At 43.1% G+C, this 25581-nt stretch overlaps 1 protein-coding gene across 4 annotated transcripts in view; it reads left to right on the top strand.

Moving 5' to 3' along the window:
* Positions 1 to 25581, top strand: part of SLC6A6 (solute carrier family 6 member 6) — a 53407-nt gene that overhangs the window by 14599 nt on the left and 13227 nt on the right. For all 4 annotated transcript variants that reach the window (XM_059823146.1, XM_059823147.1, XM_059823145.1 and 1 more), the window contains 7 exons: positions 9685 to 9924; positions 10515 to 10649; positions 12903 to 13137; positions 19127 to 19259; positions 22621 to 22755; positions 24679 to 24782; positions 24896 to 25020. In XM_059823146.1, the coding sequence (XP_059679129.1) occupies positions 9685 to 9924; positions 10515 to 10649; positions 12903 to 13137; positions 19127 to 19259; positions 22621 to 22755; positions 24679 to 24782; positions 24896 to 25020 (1107 nt within the window). The remainder of the gene's footprint in view (positions 1 to 9684; positions 9925 to 10514; positions 10650 to 12902; positions 13138 to 19126; positions 19260 to 22620; positions 22756 to 24678; positions 24783 to 24895; positions 25021 to 25581) is intronic.

A 25581-nucleotide genomic window follows, 5' to 3' on the forward strand; every position in this document is an offset into this window, starting at 1 on the left:
AGGGTGAATTTGGTGGGGCTTTTGTCCAAGTAGTGTGTGGGATCAGGGTTTTGTTTGTGCTTGGTGTGTGCTCTGCACTTGGCAGACTGTGGTATGCAGAAGTGGTTTATATGTTAGTTTCCTTGGAGAAGTGAAGTATTTGTTCTGGCACTATTTGGTTTTCATATCTCTTGACATAAAAACCAGCACAGCTTTCCCTCTGTGAAAGCTGATGTCAGAGGTCCGTGGCAAAAGTGAACTGAAAATACACCTCTGATTGGGAATCGGCCTGAATCATGTGATACTTAAAAGTGTATTGGTTTAGTGGTCAAACCCGAAGTATTTACGTCCAGCTCAGACCTTCAGAACAGCTGGGTAGTGATCAAAAAGGTGTGATTTTTGATCAAATGATGCCCGTTGAGAGGCCTGTAGGACATAGTGGTATTCCTTCTGAACTGCCCTCCAGGAGCACGGTGAGTGGCTCTGGCCGGCCGTAGAAGCTCCGAGGACGGAGCTGCAGCTAGAGACCGAGCCAAGGCTCTTCTGGGATTACACATGTCATACAGTACCTTTGTTTTAAACAAAACATGCCAGTGTCCAGCCGTGGAGGCCAGCACCTGGCACCAGCTGCATGAAAGCAAATAAATACCGTAGTGTCTACACAGCTTCGCTTTTTTGTATGTGTTTGAAAGTCTACAGTTCACCGACCTGTTTTGCAAAGTTGTGCTCTCTGTGAGCTTGTTCATCAACTTTGTCACTTCTTCTTTTAGCTGTCCTCTGCAGAAACCCCCCCGCGCTCTGTTTTGCTCTGCCGTCTCAGGAGTTTCGATTTCATTTCCTGTGTGAAACTTCATATGCTCAAAGTCTTTGTTCCATTTTTTTTCTTGAAGGAAAGAAAACAACAACAGTAAATTAAACCTCAGGGTGCTTAGGAAGTCTCTGATGGCTGAAGGCCTGTGAACAGCAGTGCCCTGACTGAGCACCATAGTCACCCAAGTGCCGCGGCACGGCGGCGAGGGTCACTGCTCCACCTTAGCTCCACATCTTAAAAGTCTACAGCTCATTTCCGTCACTGAATCATATTTTTGCTGATAATTACTGCCAGCATGGAGGAGAAGTCAAGACTGAAGTCAAAAGTAGCTCTCTTACTAAGTTTTAGAGTTCATGGCTCTGTCCTCAGGGCTTTGTAACCTTCTCAGACTTTATAGCCCTGTAATGGGGCTAACACTGCTGATCGCGTGCGTGTAATAGCTGTTTTCCTGGTACAAGTTGGCTGGCCGTTTTCCACCCACAGTGCCGTGTTGCACAACTCTTCTTTCCATTAATGTATTCTAGAAAAAAAATCAGGTGGGGCACGGGAACAAAGAAGAAGAAAGGATTGTTCTCCTCCACCGATGGTGTTGGGATCTAGATTTGTGAGAATAAGGTACTGTATGACATGTTTAAACAGCTGCCACAGGTGGGATAGAAATCTGTCCTCCACTATTGTTTAAGTTAAGACAAATGGATAGAGGCAATAAAAATACAACTCCGTCTTTGTGTGGAGGTGGCCTAGGCGGGTATGGCAACAGCCTGGTTACAGAGCTGATCAAAGCCGTTAGTGGGTATGGAAAATGCCGCTTGTTTTTCCAAAAACATGTAATCTTATACATGTATCTGGTTTTTACTTAGTTGGAAAACATACTGAAAAAGTACAGTAATCTTGAATTACGAGAAAGCCCTGAACGCTAGCATTGGTAAACTCAGTAAATTTAAGGCTAAATTTAGAATTCATTGAAAAAACAGGTGAGAGTGGAATGATTTATACCCAAGAAAAAATTACTTTGAAATAATTAATTCATACATTTTATTGCACATTTGCTTCACTAAATGGCTACTTTATTGTTTCCCTTCCCTGCACTGGGGCACTGCTCAGTTATCGTAGCACGGAGATTGCTGTCTGGCATTAACATGCCTTGTAAGTGCCTTGCAGATGTGTCACATAGAATCAATACGTTATTAATCAATCACATGCAAAAAATCCAATAGGCACAGTGTACACCATTGGCTCTTCAAGTTCGTAAGCTTTGTGGGCTTTAAGGCTTTAAGGTTTTTTGCCTTTTTTATAGCAGGTTGAGGGACATCCTTTATAGATTTTGGTGGGGTTTATTTGTAGTTTAATTGACACCAAGACTTACTAGAGAATTGCAATCCACTCAACAGCAGACCTTCAGAATCAAAAACAAAATAGGAAAATGCTTGTTCCTTTGGTCAAAAGCTGTATAACTGCAGGATACAAGGTGGTTGAAGAGTCGAGGATGTGCACAGCTCATTGAATCTTCTTCGACAATGCTCATCTCGCTTGGAAAGCCATCACCGTGCCACACCACTTGGATATGCTCCTGCATTTTGTTAAAGGCCCTCTCTTAGAGACGAGGGCCTTGAGAGGTGGTGTCACCCAGTGAATTAATGTTTTTTCACTTTCGCAGTGGGAGAGCTGGTGCAGCAGAGGCCGTATGCAGGGAAGGCAGCGGGGAGCTGGTGCTTCTTTCCAGCCTATTGACAGGCAGGAGGCTGTTAGCAGGCACACCCGGAGGCATTAAATTAGGTCAGCACTTGGCTTCACGTGAACAAAACCAAGCGTTAACTGGATGTTCTCCTGCACATAATTACCAGTACGGTGTACAAAGGATGAGCAGTTTCCCTTCGTTCTCCCTGCCTCTGCCAACCCTTGCTTTCACGCTCTCCTTCCCTGTGGTCCTCTTTGCCAGAGTCCCCCTTGGGCTTTCTTGTTGGAGGAGGGGACAGAGCAGGAGGACCACAGCTCTCCAGTGCAGGGCACTTGGTTTCTCACTGGGATACAGGAGACACAGTGCCCACAGAAGGTTGCAGTAAGGTGGAGTCATAACCAGTGTGACGCAGTGTGCCAGTCCTCTGCTTCGCTGCATCCCATGCTCTTCCTCACTGACTGCTGCAGGGGCCAGGGCTGCCTTGGGCCATCTCCCTGGGGAATCAGGCTCCATCCCTCTGAGGCTAGGAAGCATCATCTTCACTTCAGCCCCAGTGTTTAGGGTCAGGATCATGTTCCCTCTGAAACCCACTGGAGTTTGTGGATATTCATTCTTCTCCTTTCCACCCCACACAACGGGAAAGTAGTTTTTAATTTCCTCCCGTCTGGGTTTAGTTGTAACTGCTTTGTTCTTTCAAATAAATAAGTAGAACAAAATGAGCATCTAGAGTATTACGTGACTGCAGATTTTCTGCTGCTGAAATCTGAGCAAAGATGCAGGATTTTATAACAGCTCTGTGCTATGACACAGTACCTATTGGAAGCTTTTGGAAGCTTTTGAGGAGCTTGAATGGAAACACCAGCGAGAAAAACGCATGTGGGGAAAAAAAGATACCTTTTGTCCAGACCACAACTGATGAAAAAGAAATTGCATTAAGCCCTGGGCGTTCCTTTCAGAAGAGACTTCAACTTTATAAAGGAGTGCATTTTGCTCCTAGAAGATTTTCAGTAGCAGATTTTCCAGTCAATTGTAGAAGACTAAAAAAAGCGTAGTGGTGAAAGGAAAGGAAACGAAGAAGTGAGAAGGGAGATGGTGAAAGTTGGAGGGAAAACTGAGAAAGAAGAAAGGACAAGTGGGTAGATGTTTAAATAACTACCCATACCCAGGGAAAAGTAATCAGAAAAAGAGGAGTCCATTAAAGACAAAGAGAACAGTGAGCTGTAGTTCAGGGAATTTTTAGAGGCATTTTTAAGAAGAGGAGAGGCAATGTGTGCAATAAAGGGAGTGGTATTCTTTTTCAGAAAACATAGGTATCTGGTTCAAGGAAGCAGAAAGAACTCAGATATGAGTTAAGGACGATAAATGAAGTCAGGTGCTCTTTGGATACTGGTGTGGCCTCGAGGGCTGCCAAACATAAAGGCTTTTTCTTCTGCGGATCAGAAAGACTTGCACTAAAGCCGTAAGTTTGATCAAGGGGCTGTTTATTTTAATCATGTATTGATTGGCTTCACCACACTGCTCCGGGAGGGAGGGAAAGCTGTCAACATCAAGAATTACAGTTTTCAGAGTTCCAAGTAATCCTAGGAAATGAGCCAAACATAATAAATGCAGTTTTATTCGGACCTGATCCTACTACTGTTGAAATCAATAGCAGCTTTTCCATTGCTGTCAATGAGAGTGGAAGCTGCTTATTTGAAGAGCAGCTCTGATGCAGCCATCAGGGCAGCTAATTTTGAAATATTCATGAATATGAATATAAAATAATAATAATTTTAAAAAGAACCAACCCACAAATAGATTGGCAGATCTAGGAAAGCTCGATTTTTTAAGGAAGGTTGACTTCGATTTCTAAGATACAAAAGAAAAAACTGGCAGAAAATAAGAGAGATGGTAAAGAGGCAGTGAGCTTAAGTAGGGTTAGAAAAATTAATTATAATGTGATAAACAGATGTCTTTCAAAAGCCTTGGAGACAGAAGAAGAGGAGAGAGCACTGAGAAGCTCAAGATGTACAGTCTGCACAGGCTGAACTTATTAGAAAAGGGTCCTTGAAAGCAAAAGTAGTGGTGGTACACATCATGCTGCAAAAATAGTCCATAAAATCAGCAGTACAGCTGTACAGTCGTTCCTCAGGCAGCATTCCCATCAAGGCCAGAGACACTCTGAGTATGTACTTTGCTTTTAGTTTTCTAATGGAAAAAGGAGCTAGAAAACAAATGTTCAGTTACGGTTCTAGTCACCAATTCAGTATGTTGAGTCCGTATTGAAAGTTTATATCCGTTGACCAAAAAAGAAATAGCTCCTTCGCTGTAGTTGCTGATCTTCAGAGGCAAAACAGGGCGTGCATTTTAGCATGCATAAATATTTGCAAATACATATCTGTGTGTACAGGCAGACTTTGATTTTCGTGTTTCCATCAGCATTTGGAAAACCATTGTTTTGAAGATGTGATTTTTAAAGATTATGAAGTGAGGTAGGATCCAGGGTGGATTTGTCCTCAGGGCTCCTCCTGGAAGGTGTTACCCCGCATCGGTCGCCTGTCCCTGGCTATTAGACGCTTGGAGCAGATCATTGCTGTAATCCCAAAGCAGAAATTGAACAGTGTATTTTCAGATGTGTAATCAGTGGGTTGTCTGTCAAAAAAAGTCGGTGGTTCAGCAGTAATGTGAGTTGAGTCTGTTCTGACAACCAACAGTTCCTGTCCGCGCTGGTGGCCTTCCCCCATCGGCATCTCTCATCGTCTGACCCCTCTGCCCAGTGCCTCCCCCTCCCCTTACCCCTCATTTTTTGCATGTTATGAAGGATTACATTTCAATGCCAGTATTTTTTAAAGGGTATGGGTTATCTGAGGTGCAGGCTGTACGTGCAAAGATACGATAACTGTAGCACAGTAGATGGTCCAAGCTGGGTTGGCTGCGAAAGCTCTCTGCTTACGGCTAATCGTTTGGTATTTTCAGCTGTACACCAAAGACTAATCAGTCACGGGAGGTAGCAAGAGAGTTTGGGTTAGCGCAGGGGCTATTTCAAATGAGGAAATTTGTGCACCAGGCGCGAGGGACAGACGTGTGGTTCTCCTGCAGAAGGAGAGGAGCCCGTGGGTGCTCCTGCCCGCACCAGGGAGCAGATGCTTGAGAAGTGCAAAGAGCCCATGCTTGCTCCCTTCTTCTGTTTTTCCACGTTTTACTAGCATCGATTTGACAATCGATAACTTCATCCTCAGTTATTTAGGGTTTGTACCAGCATACGTGATGGCAGATTCTGGGCCCAGCCCAGTCTGGATCCTTTCTCCCCTTGCTTTCAGGTCGAGCTGTAGCTGTTTGGCTGGACTCAGCTAGCAGCATACTGTAAGCAGCAGGCTTCTCTGCTGCTTTTTATTTATCCATATCAAGTTCATCAGATGAAGCCAGAGCTTCCTGGGGCCATCCGAAGCTTCCTGGAGGGGGTACTCCTGCAGGCAGATGTGGCTCCTGGAAGGCAGACGTGTGTCTCCGGGCGGCAGACATGTGTCTCAGGCTGGGATCGCTCCTTTTGGACTATGTGGTTGTAAGAGCATTTTCTTACAATATATTTCCTTGGGGGAATCAGATGGACTTAGATCTCGGATACCATCCCCACTAAGTGATACAGTAAAAATAACCTATTATTCTCTGGTTCTGACCTGGGCGGTGACAACATATTGTTTCAGCATCTCTGTCAGACTATTTCCCTTAAGAGCCATTTTAACCTCACCCAGTGGGACATAACTAAAGGAAATGAAACTCCAACCCCATTAAGGAAAAAGACAATGCCTTTCACTAAACAAACTTGATTTTCTTGGCTTTTCTTCGCCAAGGAGAATCGCCCGTACCCCCCACCCTTGCAGCCTTTGTAGACAGTTCCTGTAATTGGGAATGGCTGGGTGGACACCAATGGTTGGCAGCAAAGGGGGATAAATCCGACATCCCTTGAACGTGACATGGGCTGGGACCGCAGTCCCAGGTGGCTGCTTAGCGTCAATTCCTATGGTACTGGTTGACGGTACGTGCCTGCCAGCCACAGCTGCCGGCCCTCGAAACACAATCGGGATTTTAGCAAGACTAGATAAGAGATACACAGCAAAACTGGGCTGTTACTAATTTTGTGCAGGCGTTGGATAGGTACTGTACCGTGCCCCACTAGTGAGAGCTGGTGACTTGCAAAAACATTGTGGTGGTCCGTCTCCTGGCACCCGTACGGTGAAATGCCACCCCAAAAGCAAGCGTGACCTTGAGGATTTGTCATTTGTGTGCTAAGGGAAAGATCGCGATCCATCTTCACACTCCAGCTAAGGCTGAAACAAAATTTACACTCAGTAATTAGGTTTTCAAGCGTGGCCATTAATTTGGGGTGTCTTAAGACAAATTAGAAATCCCTTTTTAAAATGCAGTCCCACACAGTTACGAAGCAGGCATCTGAAAAGGCACCGTTTCGCACTTACCACGTGTGTGGGAATTAGGACAAACCACAGGGTGATCGCCTTGTCCCAGGGAGAGTTACGGCTTAGAGAATGCAGTCAATTGGTCAGGCTTGCAAACCCTGGCTAGAACTGAGTAACACCTGGGTCAAAGTAAATCCGCAGGCAAGAAGATTAGAGCTGGCAGAAAAATAAAGAACTCTGTGTTGCAAGATAAAAGTAGATTGCAAAAAATTACGATCCTGGAAGAGTTTTTAATCTCAGAGGTGGCTAATGTCTGTAGGTCCCCTCAGTTTTTGACATACAGGTAGCCCATGTGCCCAGCGTTCTGTTTGGGGGTATTTCCAGTATCAGTCCCCACGGGAAGCAGTTAAGCTCCTATTTCAAACCTTAATCCTGCAGGGATCTATAAATCTATATATCTCTGTGCCCTGTTAAGCAGGTTTATGGCTGCCCAGCAGTTCACCGAAAAATTGTCGGAAAAACAAGTGCGTACCCTAAACGCTAGGTGTGAGTTACTCTCTCTTTTGCACACTTTCTTCCTCTGTTGATGAGTGTTTCAGTAACCCCTGTGAAGAACAGCTTCCATGAGAGATGGTCCGAATGCCCTCCATTCCTCAGCCCAGAATAGCCTGTTGCCTGATGGTTATGACATTCTCCTGTGAGATGAAAGATAGGGATTCAAGCAGCAGAAAGAGCAAAAGAAAGTGAAATTGGGCTTTCTCCATGCCTGGTTGCTGTTGCAGTGAGAGCAGGACATCAGCCACCTTGTAGGTGCCTCTTTGAAGAAAAGTGATTGCACCTGCTTATTTTTTTTCTCCCCCAAGAGATGACTCCAGGGGATGATGCAGGGTGGTACCTGTTTGGGGCTTGGAGTGAGATGTGGATGTCCCAGGGAGGTTAAGACTACTGTGAATCCCTCTTGGAGGCACCCCCGTTAATGTCCATGCATGATACTGGGAACACAACCTGGCTATTGTGAATTATTTCCCCAAAGCAACTAGGTGCCTAAAGGCTGTTATAGAGCTGGCCCTACCATTTTTATTCAGTTACTACACTGCTGTATCTCACACCATGTCTCTAACAGTAACCAAGAGGAGATATTTTAGAGGCATATGTTTCCTGCCCTCATACCCCTACAGTGGGTGGTGATGATCCATCACCCTGTGATTAACTTTCTCCTCCTGTGAGCTCTCTCTGCTGTTGACCAGGAGGTATTGCAGTTGCTCGTCTCACCTGCGTGCAGTCAGCAATGGCCTTTTTTAAAAAACATTAGAAAGTCGTAATGATTAGCATTGTGAAGATTAAAGTCCTTTTTTAGATCATGGCCGGATAGGCGACTGCTGTCGCAATAACTGCTTTGCAAAGGCCACCAATGTGTCAGCAGGGAGAATACTGAGCTGCTGTGGTTTGCGAAGATGTTAGCCTTCTGAAACTTTCCGTGGTGGATGGAAAGATTTACGGGTACAGTGATGCATATCTGTCTCAAAATCAAGTTCGGATTAAAAACTTCCTGCAGAGCTAATGTCAACTCAGGTTTCAGGTCACTGCCACAAGCTAAATCAGGTTAGAGATCAAAACCAGCAAGCAGGTACGAGGGAGGCTTGCAGCTATCAAATGGGATAATCTGAAGCACGATTTTTTATGACTGTGCACCCATAATGACATGTACAAGCAGGGAATGGTTGTGGTCTGGAATAAACTTGGTTGGTTTGCCTGGTTCTGGTGAAAATTTCACGTGCTTTTCAGTATCAAAACACTATGCAAAAATAACTGGTCAGATCCAGCTAAAGTCACTTGAGTTATGTGAGGAATGAATTGACCTCGTATGCCTGACATCTGATAAAAGCTACAAGTTATTCCTAAATTGTTTTCATTAGGAAATCCTGGATAAAAAGGCACTTGTTAGAGTAATTCTTTTTGTTATTATTTTTACAGAATATATGATTTTTGAACATCTTAAATTATAGATATAAATTATAAAACCAGCTATGATTTAATATGGTTTGGGTTTTGCATCAGATGACTTATGCCACTGGCTTTTTAATTAACTAAGGGCCCATCATTCTTGGCAAACTGTTCAATTGCATAGATGCGTATAAGACAATAATTGAATAGAAAAGTTTATTTTTGTCCCTTTAGTGATGTCAAGGGAAAACAGTGCAGCTATGAAAATGGAATAAACTGAAAAGATACCTTCAGTTCCTGCAGGTTGATCAGGACAAATGACTTTCCATTCCGATTTTTATGAATGTATAGTTTTCTGAAAGCTTTATAATACTTCAGGGAAAGGAAATTGCAGGCAATAAATGATGCAGGATGGTTCAGGTTATTGGGAAATAAAGGAATGAGTTTTATCTGGAAAGCTGAGATTTACTATTCTACTGTATTTCACTTAAATGTTTGTGAAGGAATCAGATGCAGTGATTTGTGCCTTATTATGGGCATGGCAACAGCACTGGGACACTTGCTCGGTAACACCATTTGCTAATGCCGATGCAGTGTGCAGTCTTTATACACCTTTTCTCTGCAGCCATCAGGTAGGCAGCGGTGTCAAACCTTTGCTATCCTCTACATTGCATTAGCTGCAAAGAGGTGACCGCAGAGTCCAGCGGTGGTTTGTCTCCCCTGGTCAGTGAAGGTGGCAGATGTATTTTCATATCTCAGCTTGATAAACAGCACTGGGTTTTATGGTACAAGTTTGGTTAAACAGTTCTTGCAGTGTTAGAGAGCTCCACCAGTAAATACTGTTTAATAAACCCAGGGTATTTTTTTTTTCTATGTAGAAAGCAGAAATATGGCAACAAAGGAAAAGCTTCAGTGCTTGAAAGATTTCCACAAGGACATCCTCAAACCTTCCCCCGGCAAGAGCCCGGGGACACGGCCTGAGGATGAGGCAGAAGGAAAGCCGCCCCAGCGGGAGAAGTGGGCGAGCAAGATTGACTTTCTGCTGTCCGTGGCTGGTGGATTTATTGGTTTAGGCAATGTCTGGCGGTTTCCGTATCTCTGCTACAAAAATGGCGGAGGTGAGTATTTCTTTATTTCATTTTCGTGAATCAATCTGTCTGTCTCATGCTTACTATTTTTCAGTGCCTTCATCCAATTTTTAAAAATCACACATCTGGTTTCTGACTTCTTCACCAGTCTTTGGGAGAGATTGTTCTATTACTTAATGGTTTTTGTTAAAACTTAATTACGGAAAAACAACAGCAGTTTAAAATTTTATACTACTGAACCTTTTCTGCTCTTTTACTTCTGCTACGATTGAGTCTGAGTTTTAAGCAAAAGATATGCTATTAATATAGACCAGTAGGATTTCAGACCAGTGGATTTCACAATAAGAGCATTCTGAGCCACTGTTGTGTGCCTAACCCCGTTGTTATTGCAGATTTTCACTTTAAAAAGGTAAGAAAATACGCTTTCCAGCTTCATATACCCATTCCACTTGCAGAGTTTGAGTATGAGCAAAAATAGCCCAGAATAAGATTATTGTAAACTGATATTAAAGTATCAAATATGTTTGTTTGTTTATATATGTCTGTTAACACTTTTTAGACTACATTGTGTAAAGTCACTCACTTAATCTCAATTTTGTACTATTATATTTTCTCAACAGGTGCATTTCTTATACCTTATTTCATTTTCCTGTTTGGGGGAGGTCTTCCCGTGTTTTTCCTGGAGGTGGTGCTAGGACAGTATACCTCTGAAGGTGGAATTACATGCTGGGAAAAGATCTGCCCTATTTTCACTGGTTAGTACATCTTGTTGTGCTTTACTCCTTAAAGACACCTCTGTAAACCGTGTGCAGCAGCACTGTTCCCCTCATGTCCATTAATTCAGCTATGTGCTGTAGTAATTGAGGGTATGATATTGGTTCCTGGAAAGGTAGAAGTCAAGTGAAGGACAAAGTAAGGTATTGATTTTGATGCTATCATCTTGTTAACTGGCAGAACTGCCGATAAGCAAGAAAGAAATTGCATTTTATGCCTTAAAAAGGCAATCACACATTTTATTCACAGGTATCGGAGAAAGCGTTCTTTTGGAAGGCTAGAGCCTTTTGCATGGCCTTAGTGAAAGCATCTTCAAAATATTATTCTGGTCTGGAAATCAAACTCCCTCTGCCATGTGAAAGCTTATCATTGGTGTCATCCCTCTGTTACTGATACAGCCAAAACCTGGACAGCATTATGTGGTAAGATTCAGGAACGGGACTTTGGTCATAACTGAGCAGGTCCTGGCAAACAGGCATGTTGGTCTGGTGTTATTCAGGAGCCTTTGCCAGTGAATGAAGAATCACTCACCACTCACAGGAACTATACGAATGCCCCTATGGAAGTTAACTAGAATGAAAAATGAAAGACAGGTTAGAAAAATTACTGAGAATGCCTGTCTTATATACAGATTACCCTTTACAGACAGACAACACAGGCAGAATCATTTGGAATAATGACACTAAACAGAGGGGCACTCTTCAAATCCTATTTGGAAAGTGTGGGCACTTCATGATGATGTGTCTCTGGCTCTACCACCGTTGCTGTTCCAGGCATCTCTCTCCCCTTAATGTCACCTCAGGCAGAAGTGAGGGCTTTCTCCGTGGCTCACACTCCCACCTGATACTGAGAACACTGCTGAAGTTGATGTCATTGTGCTGCTTTAGCTCCATTTTCTTCCTCCTCCTCCCACTTCTATGAAGCCTTTTTTTCTTTTTTTGAGGAGGAGGAAGGAATGTTCCTTGTTTAAATAGCAGTCTCCCAGGCACCCATAAAGAGAAACTGTAGCTCTAATAATGTGACTAACTGTACATCCTGATTGAAATGCAGCCGTACAGAATAAATAGCACTTGCTCTGGTTGTTTTCACTTGGCATAAAAATAATCTGTTACAATAAGGTTTTAAACTGTAAAATATGAGGCAGGTATCCCAGGTGCTGGGGTAGCCATCAGAGTGATGTTAAAGGGAACCTCACAGGCTTTTCGTCCTCTTGTAAGAGACTGCTCTAAGTTTTTAAAAGAAATCTCTTTTTTTCCCTGTTATTCCTAAATGGCAAGCTTTGTAAGCTTTTTGGAGGTTAACATTCTATACACTAAAAGATTTTCAGAAAATGGGACTTTCTGAGTCCTTCCATTTTGTATTTTAAAAAATAGTGACTGCTTCTGACTTAAGACGTAGTATGAATCTGCTGGTGGAGCTAAACTGCCAAGCTAGGAGAGAGATACCAGACTGAGGAAAACAGTTGTGGTATTTAATTAAAGCCTGCACCGGAATAGCATTCTGCCACCTCCTGAAGTTGTGTAGGACTTGCCCTTATCTGCCCATGACCCTGCTTAAAAAAACAAACAGGGAACATTTTTTATCATCAAATATTGATAGCAGAGTTAAACATTGATCTAATTAACCATAACAGCTACAAATGTCGTGCTTTCTTTGCACAAGTGAAATTGGGGCAGTGACAGCAGCTTTCACATTGATAGCTTTGGAATTTTCCTTTTTAACTCATTCAAGAACTGTCTTTTTTTTTTGCATATAGGCTGAGCCAAGGCAGTCGATAAGTGTGAGTGGTGCGCAGGCTGCCCAGCCAAGCTGCCTCCAAGGAAGCTGGCTTGGGGGACAGTGTGCTGAGAATGATGTTGCCCAAGTAGGTACCTAAGATGTGAGATGGTATAGCTCCCAAATAAGCAAAGCATGATGCCTTGACTTCCTTTTAATAAAACTTGAAATAGGCAGGTTATGGTTAAATGGGGTAGACGTCCTGCAGACCTCCCCTCCAACATCAGCAAAACACAGCCAGAAACTCAGCCCTGAGTGCCACTGCTAGTCAGAGACGGTGGCAGGTCTGCGCTTATGTCTGATCGAGTTGAGTTGAGCTTCCAACAGCAGTGTGGTAGATCACGATACAAGTCCGCAACACAGCGGGAATAGCACCAGCTCCACGACATCACAAGGTGCCCTAGCAAGAGGCAGCTGTCACGTCTGCACATATTTCTTTTCTCTCCCCCTCTCGCCAGGAATTGGTTATGCTTCCATAGTGATTGTGTCCCTTCTGAACGTGTACTACATCGTGATCCTGGCCTGGGGACTCTACTACCTGTTCCAGTCGTTCCAGAGCGTCCTGCCATGGGCACACTGCCACCAGAAGTGGAACACGCCGACCTGCGTGGAAGACACTCTCAGGAAGAACAAAACACTCTGGATATCACTGAATGCCACTAACTTCACCTCTCCTGTCACGGAGTTTTGGGAGTAAGTACCCCCTCTTCGTGGTGCTTTTGGGGCGCTTCTGTGGTATGCCAGAGGTCTGGCCTGAGATTTTATGGAAGCCCTGCGGGGAATGTTAGATAGGAAAAGAAAATTGCTCTGGATGTCAGTTGTTTGACCAGTGTTTGCTACCGGTTCTCGCCCATCCTGAGACAGACTGGTCAGTCTGGGAGCAGTGGAGGAAGGCATTAGATGTATAACTGCATTTATCCTAGAGCATACAGGGAGCCTTAAAAACCCAGTGTGATTTCAGGTTTGGAAGAAAACTTGTTTCCTTCTTGGCTGGAATTCTCTAAATGCAGCATGAGAACAGAAACAAGTCACTTCAGATGCCCTGATAGCATGGATTTTCAAGGGAAGCAGTGACAAACCACCCCCATTGTGGTTGCCTCTCCCTCTTCCCCAGCTGTTAGCATTTGCAATACATTTTGTGAAGCTATAAAACATCTCTTATCAGTCTGACAACGAAGCAAGGCATTGACCTCAGCAGTAAAACTGATGGAGGTAGTGAACGTTGTCCTGTACTGTAGGTTTCTCAGGTCATCTTTGTTACATTATTTTTCTCTGCAGTCTCTGAGGAGACTCTGTTTTGCCAGATGCCTGGATTTCATCAGGCCTAATCTTCTTATTCCCATTTCTCTCTTATTGTTCAAGTTTTAAATTATATTGCATAACCTGCTTTCTGAACGGGCACGACCTCAAATCTCTGTGTGTTTATGTAGGTGTCAAAACATAGCAGCAGAGGAAGACACCTGTAGGGAAACTTAAATCCAAAGGATCTACAAGTAGCTTAGGAAGAAATTTTTTTTTCTTGGCTTGTTCAGGTGGTGAATTAAGAATAGAATTAGTTTGTGACCCAGCTTGGCTTTTTCAGCATGTTTAAAGTCCAGTTTGGTCCTCTGATCAACTTGTACCTACTTCTCTATTTTTAAAAAGAAGCGTCAGCCAATAGCCCCAGCAGGAATGATACTCATGCCGAAGATATTTGGCATGTGTTAGCTTTAGAAAAAAATACTCTTATGAACTGTGCTAAAATTTGTAACATAGGAGCCAAAATACAAAAGGGCAGATTGGATCTTGGATGAGCCGTTTGTCAAGAGGCTCCGGTGACCAGTGTGAGTGACGGGGTGCAGGCTGTGCGAGCAGTCATTTTCAGCGTGCCATGAGCGCTGCATTTCCCTGTTGAGTGACAGATACCTTCTCAGGTGACTTCCTCCCTTGTAAATGTGGAGGGAGTTGGAAAAGGTTAGTTAAACGGTACTTTTGGATATTTCAGAGGAACTTAAAGGCAAGTTGCAGTAAAAGAGGAAGCAATTCGCACTCCTTTGGACTCTCCCACAATGACTTTGGGACTAAGAGCCTTGAATCCAAATGAGCGGCTGGCTTGCTAGGACATTCAAAGGTCTCCTCAAAGTCTCCTCAAAGAAGCATGGGTCCGCAGTGCTGCCGTAGGAGTAGAGTTGCTCTTCCAGGACTTGAGGAACACTGTGTTCATCTTTAATTTTGTGCAGTAATTTTGCTTACAGGTCCTCTTGTATCTTGGGGCAGCTGTGAGCTTAGCAGCCTCCTGATGTGGCTGCGGGGTTGTCCTGCTGCTCCAGAAGCTTCTACTCCTGTAACACACAGACTTATGGGCCAGGTTGTCACCCTGGGGCCCCGGGTGGCATGTCCACTTCAGGAGACTGAAGATACCATAGCAGCAGGGAATAGGGCTGGGAGTTGGAAAAAGAGTTGTAAAAGAAAGAGTTGGTGCTCCAGAACCTCAGGGGATGCCAGAGCTTCCCGTGGGTAATGGCACGGCACATATGCGGTGGAGGTCCTTATGGCACAGCAGCCTGTCTGTGGCTTGGGGGAACAATGTCCCCATGGCACATTAGGGGTGGAAATTTTAGTTAAGCTTCCTCTAAAACAAATCAAGTTTCTGTCCTCAAAAATCCTGCAAGCTGAACCAAATCCTCCTGTAGACACAGCCTAACAGATGTAGTCAGGCTGGAGGTGCCCAAGGTTGGAGGACAAATCCTTGATCCTCACAGCACATTCCCCTTCCCTCCGTCTTCCCCTCACTGTTTCTGTAGCACAGCCGGAGCAAAGGTTGCTCAGCTGTTAGTGCTTGCGGAGGCGACTCTCCTTGCACTTCACAGCCACTTTAACTTTTGTCCTCAAATAACAGTTTTAAACATCGTGAACTGAACTCTTCCCTGGAGTCATGCTAGGGAGGAGTTTGGCTCCGTAATCCTGCTAATACAGACATACTGTCCATAGCTCACTGTTTCATCATGAGTGAAACTGCCCTTAACAGAGCAAGCTGCCTCCAGGACTCATGGCACTTACAGAAGTATTAAAAATAGCTGTTCTCTCTGCATAAACAACTGTTGGTGTCTTAAAGTAAGGACAGAGATCACGCAGCACTGTTGTAATTGAAGTAACATAGCTTTTACATGCTGCAAGCATTTAGTATCCCCAGTTTTTCCCCAGCCATGCTACTATTCTTTATAGTTCTGAAATTAAAAATCATTTCAAGAGCTTTCAGGTAATTTGCCATCATAGACAATGCCAGCTGCCAGGCAGCCAGCTACCCGCATTGAAAGGACAGGTCAATAAATAGTCTTTAACTGAAGTAATTCATCTGCTTTGCGGCACAATTAATTCTGATTTAATTCAGAGGTCTGTGAGTATTTGGTTTCTGAAACCCAATGCCATTTTTATTGTGGGACATTCATGTAGTGTCCTCATCAGTATTGCTTTGTAAAACTAACGCTGCCTAGATATAATTGACCACATTGATGCATTAACCTCTTTGCGCTGAATAACACGTGTCCTTCTCAGCCTGGCTGGACGTACAGTACAGCCTGACATTTCAGTTCATTTGAATTAATGTTCTGTGCAAATCACATGCTTGCTTGAGCAGCAATAAAAGGGGGCTAAGCAAATCTGGCTTTGTATCAGGAGACTTACCTCTTGGTATCACATGCTTCAGGTCTTATTTCTGAAGATTTTATTTTAAAGTCCAAAACCTTAAAGGCTTACACACGAATTAATGCATAACGGATAAGTGTTATGGGGTAATTGTGGTTGAACAAAACCTCTGATTGTTTGGTGCTGGCCAAGTGTTTATAAATATTTGGTAATCAGCAGACTTTATTCGTCCAAATCCCAAGAAAGACCATCACATGCTAATGGCATGTAATCCCGAAGGGAGCAACACAAAAACTAAACAAAATCTAGGGCAGCTGTCTCTGCCTTTGGGGGCAAACTTGAGAGTTTTAAAAACTGTTTCATATTCTCCTCCTAATAGTCTTCTGGTACAACTGCTTCAGTGTTAGTTATTCTTGTCCGTCCAACATGAAAGGGTGCTTCGCCTTTCCTGGTACGAAAGGTCCTGTCTGCATTCACTTGATTAACGGGCTGGAATATCCTTCAAGGATTGCATAACTCTCCTCATTTTATTTTTGTTTACGTTCTAGAGCTAGTTGCGGCTCCTATTACATTTCCATATTGCACATCACTAGAACATATTAGTGTATGAACAAGGTTCAAGAACTCATATTTACAACAAACTTGGCCCCCAGCCTGTTGTCCCATTGATAATATATGAGTGACAGTGACAGCATCAGGACTATAAATTAGAATCAGTAACAACTTCATGCATAAATGGCATGAAGTTAGTTGGGTGGGCTTGGCTGAACCTAAGCAGCAGTGAGTTGTGTAACAAAATTAAAGAGCTATCAGCATCGCTCGGCTCATGCTCCTTCCTGAACTTGAATTTTCAGGGTATCGCAAATCCAGGTTGAGTGCTTCTGCTACAGAAATATGTTGGGTTAGATTTCATGAAACAATTTTAATGCTGAGGCTCCCCTGGTAATTCTGAGTGGATTTCCTGAGGTAGTTGGTTTTTGTGAGATGAGATAACCCAGGACAGAGAAAGCCAGGACATCACTTACTGCGCTTGCAGCCTCACCATAGTAAAGCAGTATATCTGGCTCTCAGTAACCCACTGGGGTGCCCTCCAAAAAAGTTTGAAAGTGTTGCTGGGGCAAACTCTAGGTGAGATGACCATTTGCTTTTAATTCCCTAATAAAAAGCTAAGAAGCCTTAGCTGAATGCATAAACAAGCTCCCTACTCCAAAATGCATTTGCAGTTAATTATTCATGGCTTCCTGAGAGCTAGTTCTATAGGCTGCCTTTTTCATATGGACTGCCCCTTAGATTGGAAAATTGCCATTTATTTTTAAAAAAGCCACAGAAGGTTGCAGCTGAAGTTTGTCATCTTATAAATGTATTTTCTTCTTTTGTATATGCACAGCAGGTTTTTCCCTGGTTTCTTTAGGCTCAGGTGAACCCAGACTGCAACTTTATGCCAAATATTCATTACCGAGGAGTTTCTCGTAACTGTTGAATAGCTGTGCTGATTAGGGCAGACTTACTCTGTCTGGTGCCATTAGTCTTTTTCCATAACAAAATACACACACGTTCAGAGAGAATAAAGCATTTCGTGTGAGAACACATTCACACAGGTAATCCAAGTGAATTTGGCAAACAGAGACGCAAAAACAGATGGGTGAGGGTTTGAGTCCTATTAAACTGGTCGATCCAGGGGTTTTTTCCAAAAACTAATTGCAAATTTTCCATCGGTGACTTCATTCACTATTATTTCCATGGTAATAGCAAAAAAAAACCCAAAAAAACCCCAAACATGTTTAATTCATTCAAAGGAAAAACAAAGCACAGTGGTTTGTGTTGTACTGGATCCACATGCAAAGCTGGGCACGCCACGCAGGTGAGCCTTACCCTGCTACAGCACCCCAGACTGCTGTGGTCTCTGCTCTCCATGACTTAAGCGAAGGAAAGTAGCTGATTTTTATAGCTGTCTGAAAATAAAATTTAATTAACAGTTTGTTAGGTAGCATGTTAATTTCTCTAGTCTGGGGGCAAGGCATTTCTGTTGTGACTGAAGTCAAAATTCTCCTTGACTTAACAAAAACTTGCAGAAAGTCTTCAGACTTTAGTAGGTTCATTTGCAGAGGAATTTTAGCTAAGTGAACAGTAAGAAACAGTTTGTTCTTTCGTACATATTTGACAAATGAAGTAAGTATCAGGAATTACAAGGTCTGTCCAGTGTGTGAGGATGTTGCATGAAAGTAAAAAAAAAGTTTTAAATCAGTGTTTAACAGTGACCAATGGCAATTACCAAAAGAGAGAAGACTTAATGAATTTTTCCCCTCAGGAACAGAGTATTTTGATGGTCAGATGCTGCTCCCTTAAGACCCAGCTTAGGAATTTCTTTTTATTTAACCTAAGCGACAGAATAAAGTTTACCGACTATCTCCAGTTAGCTGAACAAGGCCCCGGTGGCGGCGGTGCTGAGGGCGGACAGCAGCACGCCCAGGCAGTGTTAGCGTGCGGGGGGAGAACGGAAAACGGCTCCAGCCTTCACTCTGCAAAGCTGCATGGCGTGATGGTTCCCTGCATTGCTTTTTCCCTTCCCTCCTTGCGGCAGTCTTGCTAGTGAACTGAAAAGGAGGAGAAACATATGGATGCAGGCGAGTTGCAAGTGTCCATGGTGGAGACATCATGTGCCATGCTGCCACGTGGCTTCAAAGCCGGGGTTCGCGACAGTGCCAGGGTGAACCGGTCTTGCATTTTCAAAGGAGCAAATGTGAACACCGCAGTGCTTTGAGCATGCTTTCTTATCTCCTACCGAGGTGGTCACAGGCTGCAAAAAAGACCTTAAAATGAAATGCTATGCAATATATTGAACAAAGGAGTCCCACAAACGTAGGCAAGACGTAGGGCTGCAAAGCCCAGCTTTGCTCACGTAAGCCATGCTGACTTAGCCAGCAGCGTTCACAGGGCAGGGATCTGCCCATGCATCTGCCGCCCTGCACGCCATCGTATACTCTCAGACATCACACCCAGACCCTGGATCAACTGAGCTCCTGCATCTCTCTTGTTTTGTTTCCTTTCAAATACTCAGGCGCAACGTACTGAGCTTGTCCTCGGGAATTGAAGATATTGGTATTATCAAGTGGGATCTAGCACTGTGTCTTCTCCTCGTCTGGGTGATATGTTTCTTCTGCATTTGGAAAGGAGTCAAATCCACTGGGAAAGTAAGTGCTCTTTTACCCTTTTTATAATCATTGCAGTTAGCAGATGTTAGGAATACTAAGTAATGCTGTTCTTAAATATATTCACCATTTCCTTGAAAAATATGTATTTTCGCACTGAGTAAGAGGGGGATTCAGGTTCAGCTGACTTAGGAAAGCCATTGCCAGTGCCCAAAATGCCTATGAGTCAAGTAGCCATTACTGGAACGGCATCAAGATGCAGATACAAGCACAGCTTGAGTACCTATTTGCCTCTCTGAGGACGAAAGTCCCACTGATGCATGTCATGAGTGTGGAAGGTCTTAGGCTTGTGATGTGTGGTGCTCTGCACTCCCTGTCCGTGCTCTCACACCAGCCAAGTTCACTCTCAGTGCAGTGGGGTGGATGTTAACATAGCTGTGGTAGGGATGTTTTAAGTCCGTGGAAACTGCTGGATGCAATAGCATTTTTGAAATGCCACTTCCTTACAGAAGAGCTTGGTGTAGACACAGAAGACTAAACTTAGGTACTCGTTTAGAAGCACTCTCATTAACAAAGATCCTGGATAGTTTGTGTTTTCAGTCTCATCATGTGCTCTTTAAAATCATGTTTTTCTCTAAAGAATAACAGTTAAATCATTCCTGAACCTCATCCTACTCCGGTGCAAGAAACAAATTACAGCAAAGCTTGGCCAATCACTTAACAACATGAAGCATGATGTTGTTGTCCCTTGCAGACAGTAGTGTTTTTAAACCTAGTTTAATGAGAAAAGGCTTTTGAAGCCATTGCATATGTGTGGCACTCAGCTTTCAAACTTGTTGGTTGAGGCAGCATTTCAGATAAATCCAACAGAGGTAGAGAGGTCTCAAGATACTAAGTTCCCACACGTTTCCTGTCAGCTAAGTGGAAGGGAGCGGCCCCGTTAGTGCCCCACCTGAGAGAAAGGCCACGGCATGAACCCGTCTTTTATCAGCCTCCAGAGAAGTCGGGAGGAGTGAGCAATTGCAAGTGCCTCAACTGCAGATAAAGCATCATTTAGCAGTTTTACTTTGTTACATGCCACAGAATCAACCAGGAGACAAAACTCCATAGGAAACCAGACCTCATTAGTTCCACTGTTGACTAAACCACTTGCTTTACTAACGTTTCTGTCTTGCTTTCTGTGATTTTTATCATGGAGCCTCATTAAAATCGTGCTGGTGCCTTATCCTGGTTTCCCGCCAGCTTTGCCCCAAGGACAGCTTCCACACCTCTAAAGCATACGTTGACAAAAACGTTTGCTTCTCTGTTTCCTCTGATTGATGTGACCCGATGAGGTGATTGTGTAAGTTTTATAGTAAAGGTGAACACAACAAATCTCCCGCAGTAGCCAATTGGAAGCGGACGTTTCTGCAGTACCTTTGGCGAGCCTGGTGTCTGCTCAGTAAAGGTTATGGTAGCTCTGAGAGTTTTTTCCAAGCTCCCTATGGTACGCTATTTCAAGCCCTTGTGAAGGTAACAGATTGAAAACAGGTCGGTTAAAATCAGTTATCTAAAAATGTGTGTTTTCTGGAAATCCAGCAAAATGGTCTCATTTCTAAGACAAGGCGGTTGGTAGGAACTCGCTGCGTCCTCTCCACAGCATCTGAGCTCATGCGGATGTAGAGCCAAAGCCCAACAAAACCATTGGAACGTCTCCGGTTGACTCCATTAACTTTGGGGTCAAACAAAGTAAACTGTAAACTCTAATGGAGGACTTGAAGTATTTGAGAAGTCTAGTTTACTTTAGTAGATGGTTGTTTATAGCACTTCCCTGCTTTCCAGTGTGTTAATGGCTCTTTGAGGAGCAGGGGGAAAAAAAAAAAAGAGACACAGTTTTTAAATCTTGCAGTAGCGTATTGGACAAATAAACATGAAATCATGAGGAAAAATAAGTTGTGCTTATGCTTTGGATGATGTGCTTGATCATGAAAATTCCTCCAGTGGTAGGAGAAAATCCTTACCTGCAGCGCAAAGGCTGCTTTCTGAGTGTTGTTTACTTAGTTGCTGCAAGTTCAGGAATGTCTTTCTTGTAAGAAAACTTTGATTTTTCAGAGGGCTGGCTTATATTAAAAAGATGTGAAAGCACAGAAACCCCCCTTTTATCCTTCAAGTTTTGGTGAAACCAGGCTAATGTGTAATATATATTGTCACTGGAAAATATACAAAAATTTAAGGAGAGAATTAAAAAGGACATGTATGGAAAGGTTTCCTTTCATTTTGTGAAATAGGTCCGGCTCCATGAATTATTATGGCAATGCAGGCTTTGAGTTCTTGTTGTTCTCAGAAGACACACTTAAGGAGAAAAATGGTGCATCCTGGGAGCTTTGCTGTAGTTAAAAATATTCTGGAAAATAAAAATACATTTTAACTCATGGCAGAAAACTGTAATTACCTGGGGGCATCATCTGACTCCATGAAAAATGCCCTTTCTTGGACAGTAGTGGTTCTTGACTGTAACACAGCAGTTATATAAAAAATGAGAGAAAGCACTGATAAGCAAAGAAAACAAAGTCAAAAAGTGTGGGTCTAAAGATAGAACTGTCCAAATGCAAGCTCAATTAACCCTCGCGCTGGAGATTAAAGCAAAGGGCTCTTTCATCAAATGAATAAGATAACAAGAAGAGAAGTAGGCTGTTATTCAAAGAGAGTGGGAATAGAGGTTAAAGATAATGAAGACATATTCTCAAAATGTATGAATAGAGCCTTAGTTTCCAATAATGATGTTGCTGAATAGGCAGCAAGGGCAAGAATGAAGTTACAGGACTGGAAATTACCACTGTTGAGGCTGATGCCAACCTGAAGGGCTTCATGCGTTCAAGGCGGTGGGAAGGGAGACCCAGGAGCACGGACCAAATTATCTTCATCTCTGAAAGGAGTGCCTCGTGAAATTGCCTGTAGGAGCAGTAGCACAGCAAAGTTAGAGGTAGCAGCAGAGCTTGCAAAACAGTTTGCAGTTTTTAAGTTCAAATAAAGAATGAGGTAATGCTTCAGGCGCCCTCAGTGAGGAAATCTCTTCAGCTTCCCTGGCAGAGGTGCCCTTGCCATGTGAGGAGGACAAACAGGGCAAAGGCAGAATTTCTAACAAAAGTCGTGAGTTGTATAAAATCCTGCGTGTTCTCTACCTGAGTGATGTGACCACTGTCTGGGGGGCTCTAGAGGGATTAATGAACCTTCATTGCCTCCAGGCCTAAAGCAATAAGGTGGTAAAGACCATTAAACTAAAAGTAGACATAGAAACTCAGCTCGGGTCCTCTTTAGGTATGAGGGGGCTTTGAATTCCCATCGTTAGGTCTCTCTTGATTCTGGAGGTGTAGTGATGACTGTCACAGACTAAACATACCTTTTTTTTTTTTATTATTGCCAGGTAGTGTACATCACTGCCACATTCCCATTCATCATGCTCCTTGTTCTGCTCATCCGTGGTGTGACCCTGCCGGGAGCTGCAGAAGGCATCAAGTTTTATCTTTATCCTGATATCTCACGGTTAGCTGACCCACAGGTACAGAACAGGAGTGGGGAGCGGGATGATTTCCTATGCAAAGGGGGATGGTAGAGGGTGATGGTGGTGATGTAATGGCAACAGATTTTTTTTCCATGGTCTTTAGAGGTCCAAATATAGCATGACCATTAATGCTGGGTTATATTTTCCAGAGATCTGCTTGAGAAGGTCACTGTTATATGTGTTAACACATCTTTCCATGTGTATGTATGTGTGTGTATGCGTGTGTATTTTTTTGTGTCAAAGGACTCTGAGGCTGTAGACTCTGTCCCGTTATACAATCTCAGCTTTCTTGTTGGTAAGGTAAGGGAGATGCATTTTTTTAATGAGGATTAGTCTTTAGTTTCAAAGGAGAGACACGTGAGCTTCACAGATGGAACAGCAAGCGACAACTGTGAGTATCAGTGTCACTAAACTCCCACTGCTCAATAGGAGGAGATTGGGAAAGAAGTGAATGAAATAATAGAAGAATGAAAACCCATGCAAAGGTGGAGAAAAATGCTTTCTGAAGCAGAGGAACTACCATTCACTTAGCCCTGGTTAGTGGAACTGGGCTTACTCTTTCTGTATAGACTGTGATTAGATAAAGATTCCTGTGTGTGCTCACAGAGTGCTAATATGTGACACTTGAGCAGACCAGCATCGTTTCAGCCAATAGTGATCACGTGAGAAATGCAAAAAAAATACAGTACCCCCCCAAAGAAAAGAAAACAAGGAATCTTTGAAAAATAACAAAATGTTGGTCACACTGAGAGGGAATAATATCTGTCTTTGCTATGTCTTTCTAATGTGTATTTGGTTAAAATAAAACTCCAATGATAGCTAAATAACTGAAGTAGGAAAAATGTAATTGAAAGCAACATTGCAGAAATTTGGTTCATTCTCTAGTCTTGCCCTCTTTATACAAGACACCCTCTTCAAAGGAGACATTACAGTTTATGAATGAATCTTCTTTTATGGGACTCTATCATTTTTATGATCTACTATTAGCCCTAAGCCCAGAGCATCAGACAGTAATGTAGAAGAGATTCATGCAAGCCGGCAGGCCCCGTCCCATGCTCTAGCAAAAGCAGCATCTCCAAGGAGACACCAGTCAGCAAGGTGCTGGAAAGCGATGGTGGGAGGGGGGAGGTGATGGTCTACGGTCTTAATTCTCACTTACTCAGACTCCTTGGTGGTTTCTACTGGTGTTAGCAGACTTGCATTAGCAGAAAGAAGTGAACAGATGGGATTCAATGGATGCATTTTGATAGCTTGCTATGTATTTACTAACTGAGAAGTTGATAGTGTACTGTTATTTCACTCTGTATATGTTTTTTTAATGTAATCAGGAGAAAGAATCATAAGACCGAGATCAGATACGTATCTTATAAAGTGTATTGTATTTTGCTTGTTTTCCCCCCACCCCTGTGGCTTTTTATCTTGCATTTGAACAGATACAAAAACAACCAGAAAGCTAGAAAAATAAACAAACCAAATACACAAACCTGTTTCTCAAGCTTTTCACATCCTCAGTTTAGTGACTCTATTGGCAGATTCTAACTGAAATGAGTTATAAGAGAAATGAGCAATGTTATAAATACTTCTGCATTTCCTATTGCCCTGAAATACGTTTATTGTTGCGCCAACAGGAAGGATCATCTGAATGACTAAGAAACTAGAAATACTCAGCATCTCTGGGGAGGGGATACAGGGACTGTTGAAGGATGGTGTTCTTGTAGGCTCTGACGCTAACAATTTTCTTTTCCATGTAAAAGCCAAACTTGCAAATGTGATGGTTTCTTTCCTTCCCTCCCTGATCCTTTAGCTATCACCCTCAATGGAAGCAATTGTTTTGTTGATCTTGCATAGTTTGAACTGTTTGCTTTGAGTGTTGCAATGCAACGATGCCAGTAATAACAGTCTTTCCGTCTTTCCCTTTAGGTCTGGATAGATGCAGGGACACAAATCTTCTTCTCATATGCAATCTGCTTAGGAGCAATGACTTCCCTGGGGAGCTACAACAAGTACAAATACAACTGCTATAGGCAAGTTTCCATCCAAGGGGGTTTAGTGTTTTAGCTAAATGATGTAAATAAAGTAGGGACAATGGGTTAATTTTTTTTTAATTAACTTGCTCCATGACATATGTGTGACTTAGGGACTGTTTGCTGCTGGGATGCCTGAACAGTGGTACCAGTTTTGTGTCTGGCTTCGCAATTTTTTCCGTCCTGGGCTTCATGGCACAAGAGCAAGGGGTGAACATTGCTGATGTGGCAGAGTCAGGTACGATGGTATTGGTGGCAGTGGTGGTGGGCACTGCCGCCTAGCGTGTGAGCAAAGTTCTGCAGACTCAATCAGCTAACATCTAAGCAATAAAAACAGAACAAGATTTCCCATAATCTCCAGAAAAATAAGCACATTGTTGATTTGGGCTTTCATCTAGAGCAGTGAGGGTTAGCCGGGGTTGTATTGTTTACTCTGTCTTGATTAACAGGGCAGCGAACACATTTCCTAGAGTGTGCTAATCCATTTGAGTTGAGATTAGAGTTAAGATAACCACTCCATTATCTAGGGTCCAGAATGTCATTGATTCCAAAAGTTATTCCATCCTTCTTTTCAGACTACCTTTATGTTCATTCAAATGCAAACAGCCGGTGTTTATGTGTTTTTCATAGCTTAGTTTTGCTTGCTCACAGCGGAGCACTGGAATGGGAATATTACCTTGGCCTTTTGAAGGGACATACAAGCATTTATTCCCAAGTCTCACTGAAAGGCGAGAGAAGTTGGAGAACTCCATCTCCTGGGTTCTGTGGACCATTTCATCCACAGGAGCTCTAGTTGTTG

This window comes from Gavia stellata, chromosome 12 (assembly GCF_030936135.1).
Source record: "Gavia stellata isolate bGavSte3 chromosome 12, bGavSte3.hap2, whole genome shotgun sequence".
Lineage (NCBI taxonomy): Eukaryota > Metazoa > Chordata > Aves > Gaviiformes > Gaviidae > Gavia > Gavia stellata.